This window comes from Hemiscyllium ocellatum, chromosome 9 (assembly GCF_020745735.1).
Source record: "Hemiscyllium ocellatum isolate sHemOce1 chromosome 9, sHemOce1.pat.X.cur, whole genome shotgun sequence".
Classification (NCBI taxonomy): Eukaryota; Metazoa; Chordata; class Chondrichthyes; order Orectolobiformes; family Hemiscylliidae; genus Hemiscyllium; species Hemiscyllium ocellatum.
In genome coordinates this window covers 110,091,768-110,105,146 of record NC_083409.1, presented here as the reverse complement: position 1 = coordinate 110,105,146, position 13,379 = coordinate 110,091,768, and the positions used below count along the sequence as shown (strand labels likewise).

At 43.4% G+C, this 13,379-nt stretch overlaps 1 protein-coding gene across 1 annotated transcript in view; it reads right to left on the bottom strand.

Moving 5' to 3' along the window:
- prkacba (protein kinase, cAMP-dependent, catalytic, beta a) overlaps positions 1-10,479 on the bottom strand; it is a 188,093-nt gene extending 177,614 nt beyond the window's left edge. The window contains exon 1 of the mRNA XM_060830646.1: positions 9,909-10,479. Coding sequence (XP_060686629.1) covers positions 9,909-9,954 — 46 coding nt within the window. The 5' untranslated portion in view covers positions 9,955-10,479. The remainder of the gene's footprint in view (positions 1-9,908) is intronic.
- Positions 10,480-13,379: the final 2,900 nt, after the last annotated feature.

Sequence of the window (13,379 nt, the reverse complement as noted above, 5' to 3'; positions counted from 1 at the left end):
AAGAGGGCTACTTTGTCCTGGATGGGATCAAACTTCTTAGGTGTTGGTGGAGCTGCACTCATTCAGGCAGTAAGCAGCATTCAATCACACTCCCAATTTATACATGGCAAGTTTCTGGCCAATTGAACTTTTAGAATGTTGATAGTGGGGGGAATTCAGTGACAGTAATGTTATTGAATATCAAGGGGCAGTGGCTAAATTGTGTATTATTGGAAATGGTCATTGCCTAGTATTTGTGTGGCACCAATGTTACTTGCCATTTTTCAGTGAAGGCCTGCCCAGTCTGATCAACCTCTCTCCATAGGACAGTTCAGCCATGAACAAATCTGGTGAACCATTGTCGCAATGAGTCACTTCCTCCTGCACCCCAAGTGCCCCACAAGATAAGGTGATTAAAACAGCATACAGTACTCTAGGTACTGTAAAACTAAGCTCAGATACAACTGAAGAAAAGCTTTAATGCTCCTGGACAGTATGGATGAGTTGAGCTGAAGGGTCTGTTTCAATGATGTATGACTTCACGACTTTAATATTTCTGTACTTAAATCCTGTGATTTCCATTAGCATCCCAAAACATTTGTTGCTGCTGCCTGTTAGCATTCAATGACTTACCTATTTTCAAATCTATGCTTTCCAACCTACCACCTTTTCCGAATTACTGTTATTCCTATCAAAGTAAATAGCCTTACAGTTTTCCACTTTATATTCCACCTGCCATGTCCATGTCCACAATCACCAAGCCTGTCCAAGTCTTCTTGAAATTGTTTTGGTGTCAAAGAACAGGAACAGGTCCTTTGGCCCTCCAAGCTTGCGCCAATCCATATGCTCCATCAAAATTCACCACCTATTTTCTAAGGATCTATATCAGTTTGCTCCCTGTCCATTCACGTGTCTGGCTACATAATCTTAAATGACGCTACCGTTCCCACCCCCACTGGCACTGCATTCTAGGCACCCACCACCCTCTGTGAGGAACTTTCCACTCTCCTTTAAACTTTTTCCCTCTCACTGAACTCGTGACCCCAGAGTAATTGGTCCTCCGGTCTGAGAAAAAGCTTCTTGCTATCCATCCTGTCTACACCTATCATGATTTTGTAGACTTCAATTAGGTACCCCCTCAAACCCCTACTTTCCAATGATGACAATCCTAATCTACTCAACTTCCCCTCATAGCTAGCACCCTCCATACCAAGCAACATCCTGTATAACTTGCTCTGCACCCTCTCCAATGCATCCATATCCTTTTGGTAAATTGATGACCAGAACTGTACATAGCATCCCAAATGTGGTTGAACCAAACTTTTATACAACTATAACATGACTTGCCAATTCTTGTGCTCAATACCCTGTCTGATGAAGGAAAGCATGACGTATGCCTTCTTGACTACTCTATTGACCTGTCTTGCCACCTTCAGGGAACAATGGACCTGAACATCTAGATCTGTCTGTACATTAGTTTTTCCCCAGGACTTTTCCAGTTACCATATAGTTCGCTCCTGAATTGCATCTTCCAAAATGCATCACCTTGCATTTGTCCAGTTTGAACTATATTTGCCATTTCTCTGCCCAGCTGTCCAATCTATCTATATTCTGCTGTATTCTGACCATCCCCTTCACTATCTGCTACTCCACCAATCTTAGTGACATCTACACACTTGCTAATGAGGCAACCTACACCTTCCTCCAAATTATTTATGTATATCACAAACAGCTGGCCCCAGCACATAATCCCTGTGGGACACCACTGGTCACAGGTCTCCATTTTGAGAGGCTCCCTTGCACTCCTACTGTCTCCTGCTGCCCAGCCAGTTCTCTATCCATCTAGCCAGAACATCCTGCACCCCGTGCGACTACACCTTCTTCATCAGCCTACCATGGGGAACCTTATCAAATGCCTTACTAAAATCCATGTATATGACATCTACTTCCCTTCCCACATCAATCAACTTTGTCACCTCTTCAAAGAATTCTCTTAGGTTTGTAAGACATGACCTTCCCTGCACAAAACCATGCTGCCTCTCACTGATAAGCCCATTTTCTTTCAAATGTGTACATATCCTATCCATCAATATCTTCTCCAGTAGCTTCTCTACCACTGACATCAGCCTCACAGGTCTGTAATTACCTGGGTTATCCCTGCTACCCTTCTTATACAAGGGGACATTAGCAACTCTCCAGTCCTCTGGGATCTCAACCCTATTCAAGGATGCTGCAAAGATATCTGTTACAGCTCCAGATATTTCCTCTCTCGCTTCCCTCAGTAACCTGGGATAGATCCCATCTGGACCCAGGGACTTATCCACCTTAATACCTTTAAAAATACAGAACAATTCCTCTCTCCTTATGCCGACTTGACCTTGAATAATCGAAGATCTATCCCTAACTTAAACATCTGCCATGTTCCTCTCCTCAGTGAATATCAAAACTAAGTACTCATTAAGAATCTCACCCTTTTTCTCTGACTCCATGCATATCTTCCTTGAGTGGGCTAATGCTTTCCCTAGTTACCTTCTTGATCCTTATATATGAATAAAAAGCTTTGGGGTTTCCTTAACCCTGCTCGCTAAGGATGACCCTTTACAGCCCTCTTAATTCCTCACTTCAGATTGGTCCTACATTCCTGATTATGTTCCAAAGCTTCATCAGTCTTCAGTCACCCAGACCTTACCTACGCATCATTTTTTCTCTGAGCTAGTCTTATAATTTCACCTGTCATCCATGGTTCCATAATCTTGCCATTTCTATCCCTCACTTTCACATTAAACCCTCCTGAACTCTAAACAACCTCTTTTTAAAAGCCTCCCACATATCAAGTGTAGATTTCCCTTCTTACAGCTGTCCTCATAACATATTCCTGCTCAGCTTTGTTCATCTGCAAATTTGGAGACATTACATTTGACAGATTGAAAATAGCTGGGGCCCCAAATGTGATGGTTGCAGAATCACACTAGTCAGTCTGCCAATTTGAGAATGACCCACTTGCCCCATTCTATTTTTTGCCTGTTAACCAATCCTTAATTTATGCTAGCATATTCCCCAACTACTGATCTCTAATGAACCTTCTATAAACTACTTCTAAATATGCATCTGCTTAAGGAGAGCAGAACTGTATACATTGGGTGCAGTTGCTCTCAAGTTTGTTGCAAGGCTTCTACACCTTTATATTCCAACTCCATTGCAATAAAGATTAGTACAGGCAATAAAAATCAGTTAATTGCTTTACCACTATTCAGGCAGACAGGAATGGCAGCAAGACATCATAAAACCTCCTGCATTTCTTTGAATAATGCTGGGAAATCCTTAGCCTCCAACAAATGAAGAGATGGTACAGTCTCATCAGCCTGTAGCTAGTAACATATTATAAACAACGAGCAAGCGCAGGCAAATGGGATTAGTTCAGTTTAGGAAACCTGGCCAGCATGCATGAGCTGCAGGGTCTGTTTCCATGAACTATATCTTCATGACTCTCTATGACAATGGTGAATTAATTAAGATCTTTTGATGATTAAGACTTGCTGTTTGGTACAGATTACACCCGCAAACCTAAGATTTTGAACATTGCATCATGCATTTATGTTTTCTTGGTTGCTGTTGTAAACCTTAAGAGTGGTTTTTAACAGAGCATACACTGACCTTTCATCTGAGCACCTTGCTGCATCAGACTGATGAGGCAAAAATCTTGTCTTCTATCTCTCCAACATCAACTTAAGGAAAACTCATGAACCTTCTCAACATTACATCTAATTGGGCAACTTCCTACTGTTGCCTCCTTGCAGACACACACAAAACATTTCCAGCAGGCAAAAAACCAAGACAGAAAACGTTGTTGAAACATGTGCACAAAACTGTAAACCCTTCCAATTAACTTTCTTGCTTTTAAACCAGTTCCAAGCACTTTGAGTTCCCCTATGTAAGTATGTAGAACAGGAAATACAAGGCAACCTCGATTATCCAGATGACACAGGCAGGCAGTATTTTGTTCAAATAATCAAATATTTGGATAATCAAGTGTTCGTATAATACAGTTTACCCAAGCATCGGGACCGAGATCTTGTTCAGATAATCCGAAATTCAGATAATCAATGTTTAGATAATCAATGTTGCCCTGTAAGAGATTAAGCTGCAAAATGTAGCAAGGGTAGGTGATAGGCACACATCCATAAATTGGCCCTCAAACTGGGGTTTTCTGAGTTGGCAGAACAGGGCAAACATATATTGCTTTAATGGGTGACTAGCAACAATGCAGGTTTGGAACCTTAATGAGATAAATGTGTGAAAGCCTAACTACCATATCCTGTTTAATCTTGTGAAGCAACCAAACTATCAAAAACTCATTGCAATAAAAAAGACAAAGCTAAAAGTCTTGTGACCCAGTGCTAGTGTCCCTATGCCTGATTCAGCAGGTGAGTTCAATTCTCACCAGTCCCAGGGATGTGACATAACATGTGGAACAGTTTGATCAAAAAAAAGGCAAGCCAAACTACAGTCATACACGAAGCTTCACCTATCAAAATGCAACAGGCTACATTTCAGGCATCGTTAGAATCCAGCAACTGTAATGAGTTATAAACTAGAGGTAGAGCTGTGCCACCATTTGTAAGAACATCTGCTGTCAATAAGCCATGTAGAGCTAGGATGCAACATATATAGTTTTTAAAGTACAGTGGTAATGTCTTCGAGCAAAAAGTGAGGTCTGCAGATGCTGGAGATCAGAGCTGAAAATGTGTTGCTGGTTAAAGCACAGCAGGTCAGGCAGCATCCAAGGAACAGGAAATTCGACGTTTCGGGCCAGAGCCCTTCATCAGGAATGAGGAGGGTGCCAGGCAGGCTAAGATAAAAGGTAGGGAGGAGGGACTTGGGGGAGGGGCGATTGAGATGTGATAGGTGGAAGGAGGTCAAGGTGAGGGTGATAGGCCGGAGTGGGGTGGGGGCGGAGAGGTCAGGAAGAGGATTGCAGGTTAGGAGGGCGGTGCTGAGTTCAAGGGAATCGACTGAGACAAGGTGGGGGGAGGGGAAATGAGGAAACCTCCTTCCACCTATCACATCTCCATCGCCCCTCCCCCAAGTCCCTCCTCCCTACCTTTTATCTTAGCCTGCCTGGCACCCTCCTCATTCCTGATGAAGGGCTCTGGCCCGAAATGTCGAATTTCCTGTTCCTTGGATGAAGCCTAACCTGCTGTGCTTTAAACAGCAACACATTTTCAGCTACAGTGGTAAAGTTCCTACCTCTGAAGGACCTGCTGGTTCATGTTCTACTTGCTCTGGAGGTATGTGATGACATCTCTGAACAGGATGACTCGAAAATATCTAAAATTGCAGTCAAATAGACCAAGGTAACATATGACCAAGTCCCCAAACTTGGTGTCAGTTTCTGGTCAGACCATTCAGCCCTTATCGAAAAGTTGGTGGTCCAGGTCCCATCTACTCTACAGGTGTGTAACAACATCTCTGAACAGGATGATTAGAAAATATCTGGATAGAACACAGTACCAATTGATCTTAGCCACAACTGCCTCCTTTTTAGGAATGCTTCAGTTAATTTGTCCACCTTCATACGTGCAATTTTATTTGTAGCCCCTTGTTAACATTCTAATCCTCTGCCTTTTTCCAATTCTAGGTCAAAAAGTCTTTGACGTTCGGAATTGTTCTCACTGTCAACTGTATGTGAAAGTTTAGCTATAGCTATTCGTACCTTCTCTACAATACATAAAAACAAAGTTGATGATGTTGGAAATCCAAAACGAAAACAATGGTAACATTTTCAATTATATTAGAATTCAAATCCCTACAGCATGGAAATCGGCCTTTCAGCCCAACAAGTCTGCACGGTCCCTCCGAAGGATAACCCACGCAGGCCTTTTCCTATCCGATATTTGCCCCTGATTAGTGCACCTCGCCTACACATCCCTATGGACAATTTAGCATGGTCAACTGACCTAAGCTGCACATCTTTGGGCTGTGGGAGGAAACCCACGCAGACACGGGGAGCAAACCCCACACAGACAGTCATCAGAGGCTGGAATCAAACCTGGGCCCTTAGCGCTGTGAGGCAGCAGTGCTAACCACTGAGCCATCGTGCTGTCCAATATAACTCTTCTTTAGAATCAATAAGTCATTTTAACTTGGAAATGCTAACTCTGCTTTCTCTCCACAGATGCTGACAGACCTGCTGAATTCCTCCAGTGCTTTTCGTATTTCTTTCTTCTTGACTTATCCTTTGTTTCTTTTCTTAATCCATTATCACCTCATTTTGTCATGTATCATCAAATATTTGCAATGTAAAATCCCTTTATACACTTTTTTGGACCTCTCCTATTTTTCCTGCCTGGTGTTCAAAACCTCTGAAAAATCTCCTTCCCATATTATCAAAAGGCTGTGCATTGAATTTAATTCTGCTGCTCTTCCCAGACGCTGTCTGACTTGCTGAGTAATTACTAAATTTTCTGTTTTTATTTCAAATTACCAGCATCCATAATATTTTGTTTTTAAACCATTTAACAATTTTATTCAAACTTGAGGTCTTTTTTGATAGATGTACCAGTCATTCAATTTGCAAATCTGTTGTTTCTCTTTAACGTCACTTTTCTGAAGCCTTATATAATTCCAACGAACAAAATCTTCAGAAAGGCCTTGACCACACATGCAACCGAGTTGAGATACAATACAAGGATTTTAATCTGACTATAAATATAAGGTAATACATGTTGGAAGAGCCAACAGCAAACTCTTTAATACTGAAAGGTTTTTATTTTGAGATTTGGACAGGATGAAAAGGATTGGCAAGTGATTAATCATATCTTGAAAGCATCTGGTCAGAGGGAAGTAGTATTTAAGCTAAACAGTGTGCTGACAAATTCTTCTGGACAGCATATACATAGTGGATAGGCTTAAAATGAGACCAATTCCAGAGAATGCTTTGCAGATTTGGATCCTACTTCAAAAAGGGACACCAATTTATCCAGAAGCATGCATCAGGGTTGATTCTAGGCTACAGACAAGCTGTTACAAAGGAAGATTTAAGCAAATATACTTTTTTTTGCGCTGTAAAAAATAAAAATGAGGGAAACCATGACATGAAAGCTATAAATAGAGTTTTATTTGAAGTAAAACAAGCCCCGTGAGCCAAAGTCTACAAGACAAACTCCAACTTCAAAAGTCTCTCAGCAAGGTCAAAATTTAAAAAAAAACATTATCTCAACAGTGGACACAGGGATCAAACTCCAAGATAAGGTAACTAATGTCCAGTCAGTCAACAACCTAAAGGGTGCTGGTAACTACTAAATTTTTAATGCTGTTCAAGATCATGAGGTAAAAATGGTTCAGCATCTGAGTGGGAGTGGACCTGGTGGGCCGATAGGCTAATTCCAATCTTCAATCACAATGAAGTTTACAGAGATATACAGCGTGGAAAGAGACCCTTCAGTCCATCTTGACCATGTCAATCAAATATCATAGATAAATCTATTCCCATTAATCAGCATACAGCCCATATCCCTCTAAACTATTCTTATTCATACGGACATGCCTTTTAAATGTTGCACCAGCCTCCAGCACCTCGTCAGGCAGCTCATTCCACACATACACCATCTTTGGCATGAAAAGGTTGCCCTTTAGGTCCACCCTCAAATCTCTTCCGCATAAACCTATGCCCTCTGGTCTTGGACTCCCCCATGCGAGGGAAAAGACCTTGTCTATTTACCCTAACCATTGTCCCTCATGATTTTATAAAGTTCTAAGGTCACTCCTCAGCTTCCGACTCTCCAGAGAAAAAAAAGTCCTAATCTATTCAGCGTCTCCCTATAGCTCAAACCCTCCAACCCTGACAATGTTTCTGTAAATATTTTTTCTGAATCCTTTTTGGCACTTCTCCCCATTGGCTACTGTAACTTCAGCATAAACTGATTCGATGTATAAAATGGGTTTCTGCCAAGGTTACAGCAACCAATTGGGTAAAACCTAAGAGGAAATTCCCACTAAATATTCCTGCAGCTACAAATAACCAAGAAGCCCAGAAGGCGAAGCTACTATGCTATTATGATGCTATTCAGGAATACTACAGCTATTACTCATTCAATCATGCTCAGACCTATATATCTTTAAATCCTTACATGTATTTACCAAATTTTCATTGGACATAAAATACAAATTGCTCCATGCACCATGCAGAATAAAGAATAACTTAAAAAGCCATAGATCACACCAAACCAAACCCCCTCCCCATTTTGTAACAGCTGAAATTCTATGAGAGCTTACTATCTGGGAATTACCATCTGCAATACATTGCCTCAGTATAGTGGCAAATTGTCTTCATTTTGTTCTCATTGCATTGTTTGCTACATCAAAAATGGTGATGACAACCAACGGCTAGGATGCTCCATGCACTGTATGCATGATAATATCCTCACAAGCAGATCAATGTCTCAGCCAGAATTACTGCTATTTTCAGTAAACAATCATAACTCAGCCAGTAAACAGTGCAAAACAAAAAGCTTGTTAAAAAACTACAGTGCAAATTCTCTTTCAAAATACTGAAAATATGTCAATGAAATGTCAAACAGGTTGAAATTTTGAATAATTTTAGTAACAGAAGCATAAAAATTACAACCATGACTACTTTTCTGATCTCAAATATCACAATTTGTAATTTTGCAAATTTGTCATGAAATAGATCATTAACAAGATTATACAATAATAAAGCTGATAAACAAAATTAATTACTCCTCAAATCCTAACAATAAAACAAGTTACTATGAAAAATTTCAAAGATTACAACTAATCACCAAATTAAAGCCATAGACTGATGTCACAAAACCATACTCTGAAATTAGGTCACCACTTTTAACAGCTACCCTCTTGCCTCTGGAATTAAGATTACTGCACAGATAACATGTAGCAAAAGGAAACTCAATGTTGTACCACAAACATTCTAAAAATGGCACTTGAGCAATGGTAACCTATTGCTCGAGATAAATTGTTACAAATATATTAAACGCAATATATAGTTTTATCACAACTATTCAGTGCTAATAATTCAAACTTCACAAGCAAGTAATTAACTTCCAGCCAGAACAAGAAAATAAGCTTTCAGGTAACATCATTCAGAAAACCACTCTTTGAACATGGCTATTACCACCTCAAATAGCTTTGTAGTTTGCAATGACTGCTGACTTCCTAGCTGTCCGCAGGTGTCAAAAATAGGCTGACAGCAGTATGCTGACTTAATCTTGCCTAAATTGACAACTTACAGTGCAAAAATATAACCATCCCTGATCGCAAAATGCTAGTAATATTTGAAAATTTGTATAAGTTCTTTAAAAATTACATCCACTGGGGGGGGGGGGGGGGAAAAGAGTAGAGGAGGTTGATAAATTACAGCTCGTATTGAACTCATGTCACATGCTTTTAACTGAACTGTTAAAAAAAACTTTGCCTACAAACGGTGGGGGAGCAGGAGAGAGAAGGTACAATATTGCAACGAAATACCAGGTAAAACTCTTACAGAACAAAACAAATACCTTTCGAAAACAGAAGGTTGCTATTTTTCTCATTCTGCAACTCTGTTCCCTCCACAGACACACACACACACACATACATAAACACAGACACACACACACACACAACCACAAGCTGAAGGGGGCTCGGGAGGAAGAGGGAGAGTTTGTAAGTTAAAGGTTTTAATGAGGCGGTATTAAGGCAGGACAAGGGGGTCTGGGAGGGAATCATGGTCACATCGGGGACTGTTTGAAAGGAAAGGGAAGGGGAAAGGGAAAGGGAAAGGGGGGGGGGGGTAGAACACACAGACAGATCTACAGTGAGAAGCTGCAGGGGGGCACCAGGCCCGGAACTGAATGAATGAGCCTGAGGCTCCCCCACCACATCCCCCCCCCAGTCCCTGCAATGACACTCACCGCTCTCGATCTCGTTGCCTTTTTTGGCGGTCGCAGCGTTTCCCATCCTTCGGAAGACACTGAGGGAGAGGGAGGGGGAACTCGGTGGCTAGAGCTTTGTCCTGTCCGCCTGTCTCTGTGTGTGTGTGTGTGTGTGTGTGAGGGCTTTAGGGCCTGGGCCTTGGGGGGGGGGGGGGCTGCACTCTGGTGATTTTACTCCCCCCTCCACTCCTCCTCCCTGATGTCCTCCTGCTGCTTCAGGAAGGAGTGAATCTCCCTCTCTCCGTCCGGGAGGAGGCGCCGCTCCGGCCGACCCCGGGCTCCCTCCCGCCCTCCCTCCCTCTCACACACACAGAGGCAGGCCTCCGCCTCCCGGCTGGCTGGCTGACAGGCAGGCTGGGTTGATGCTAATCCCCTGTCGGCATCTAGCGGGCTGTGATGTTCCTGGGGTCCCCCCAACCTCGTCCGCCGCCGCCGCCACAACCACCACCGTCTTCGATTTCTCTCTGACGGCGGCAACGGCCACTTCAACGCACCGCAACCCAACTTGATGATGCCGGAAGTGACGAACAAAGCAGCCCCCCTCCGCGCGCGCGCGCGCGCACACACACACACTTGATTGCTCTCTCTGGAGACGGCGTGCCGGACGTGGTGATGTCAGACGTTTCGGGTGGTGGGGGCGGGACAAACCCCGGCACGTCGTGACGTCGCAAGCGGGTCGGTTTCAGGAGCGGGAGGGCTTGCAAAGGGGAGGGCACAACGCGCGTTGTGTGCCGTTACGTCATGACGTCACGCGGCACGGCGGCGGAGTAACGTGTTAACGACTCGACAGCGCGGAGGCCGTCGTGCTTTTAATAGGCAACGACGTCACGACGCGGTGTGCGCAGCTTGATGTCACAGGGAAGGCGGGAAAAGGGGCGGAGCGTCACGCGACTGATGGGTGGCTGAGGCGGACGGCGACGACCCGTGCGCGAGCGGGGAAAGAGCGCATGGGATGGTATGATTTGGAGATGATACGCATGCGTGTGTGGGCGGAGCGTCTAGCGTGACGTCACTGCATGGGGCGAGGTTACGCGTCGGCCACGTGATCATCAGTCCCGCCCGGGGCGGGACCTCTGGCGGTTACCCCGCCCCAATAAAAACACAACAAACAAACCGACAGTGAAGGTCACGTAGTGATTGTGGATCAACATTGTTTACGTTCAGGTCAGTTTATTCCCGAGGGCTGAAAAGTTTTTATTTGTCTTTTTATTTAGTCAAGGCGGTTGCTGTTGCTGTAGTTCGGGCTTCTGCTGAGGAGAGATTGTCGCACTATTTTATGTGTAATGAGACACGGACTGTGGGCGGATCACCGTCGTTTCCACGTTAACGGCCGTTACTGGAACTACTTTCATCTGTTCACCGCCCCGCGCGACTGGTGTGAAGGGGCCACTTCCGGTGTGTGAGTTGACTGTGGGCCCCACCAGGTTCTCTTAAAGCGGCTCCTCACACAGTTCTCTGATGGAGTGTCATCTGGAATGGAAGCGTTAGCTTTCCTTCTCCATGGATGCGCTCCAGTCTCCTTCCACAGTGAACTTACACATTAGTGCCGAGACAAAAATAAACTCGGGCAGTTCAAATTAAACCATTAAAGGGCACAGAAGGTGTTGTGAATAATAATAGATTTTATTAAAAAGTATAAAACATAGAAAATAGGAATAGGAGTAAGGCATTTAACTGTTCCAACCTTGACTACTACACATTATAGTCAAGATGAGAGTGTGTTGCTGGAAAAGCACAGCAGGTCAGGCACCATGCGAGGAGCAGGAAAATCGACGTTTCGAGCAAAAGCCCTTCATCAGGAAAGGGTTGCACATTATAATAATGATTAATCATCCAACTCAACAATCCCATATCATTTGATGTCCTGAGGACACTCAACAACATGAATTCTGTGTTATGGGAGAAATTAGAAGTAGGAATTACTTAAAATCTGATTGAAGATTTGTAGCTCGGGTATCCGTTGTTGTGGTTCTGCTCGTCGAGCTGGAAGTTTTTGCTGCAAACGTTTCGTTCCCTGGCTAGGGAACATCATCAGTGCTGTTGGAGCCTCGTGTGAAGCGCTGCTTTGATGTTTCTTCCGGAACAAACCAATATAAATACCGGAAGAAACATCAAAGCAGCGCTTCACACGAGGCTCCAACAGCACTGATGATGTTCCCTAGCCAGGGAACGAAACGTTTGCAGCAAAAACTTCCAGCTCGGCGAGCAGAACCACAACAGTGGGAATTACTGTTTGGCATCTCATTTCAAAAGGAGGCTAAGAGGTGTTTATAGAGAGTTGTGATTCTTTGAATTCATTTCCCCAAACTTCAATGTGACATGGAATTGACCTTCTCTCACTGGTATCCTTACATACAGACAACAAAAGACACCACTTTGACCGGGACAACACATCCATCCTAGGACAAGCCAAACAGAGACATTCACGAGAATTCCTAGAAGCATAAAGTTAAAAATCACACAACACCAGGTTCTCGTCCAGCAGGACTAATTGGAAGCACTAGCTTTCAGAGCGCTGCTCCTTCATCAGGTGGTTGTAGTGGTTGTGAAAGCTAGTGCTTCCAATTAAACCTGTTGGACTATAACCTGGTGTTGTGTGATTTTTAACTTTGTACACCCCAGTCCAACACCGGCATCTCCAAATTATGACCAGAGTTCAAGTACATTTGGCACACAAAGCAAATAACTCACTTTGGCTTGTGTCAGTCACATGCCTGATGGACACATGATTTTCCAATTGGAAAACAAAAATGGGACTGGTGGTATCTAAACTGGACAACAGCTAACAAAAAGTAATATGAACGAACATCGATGCAGAGCTAAAACAGAGAAGATGGGAAGTACTGCAGGATTCCAGACTAGACGGTGCCAGAGTCCAACACCGGCATCTCCAAATCCCGGAAGCATGGTATTCCAACTGGAACTCTTATCAACAAGCACATCGAGTTAGACCCCATCTACCACCCCCTGAGAAAAAGAACCGGAAATGACATCACTACAGGAAATGATCTCACCAACTAAAGAAACCCAAACATATAAATAGAAAGCAGGAATTATCAGCAGTGCTTTGTCTGGAGGTCCACTGGAGATGTTACCTAGTAGGGTGATGAAATGTCTGGAAATGAACCTTCCAGCTCAGCGAGCAAACCTACATCCATAAATGCTCACCCACATCATGAGTATACACTAAAGAAATTTAATAGATTCTCCTCCCTTGTCAGGTCAAACATCCCACAGGCTTAAGATATGAAAGTTTCCGTTTGCTTTCCAATAATTTATTTTAAACTAGCTGGCTGACTGGTTCACCACAAGTTTCTGCCTCACTCACTCTCTGCATCTTCTTGCCTCGCCACCAACTTCCCCTCCATTCAATGAAAACCAAAGACTCGTAACTCCAAATCCTTCATCACTGAACAATTCGTCCATCGAGCTATCAATCAAAGTGTCTAT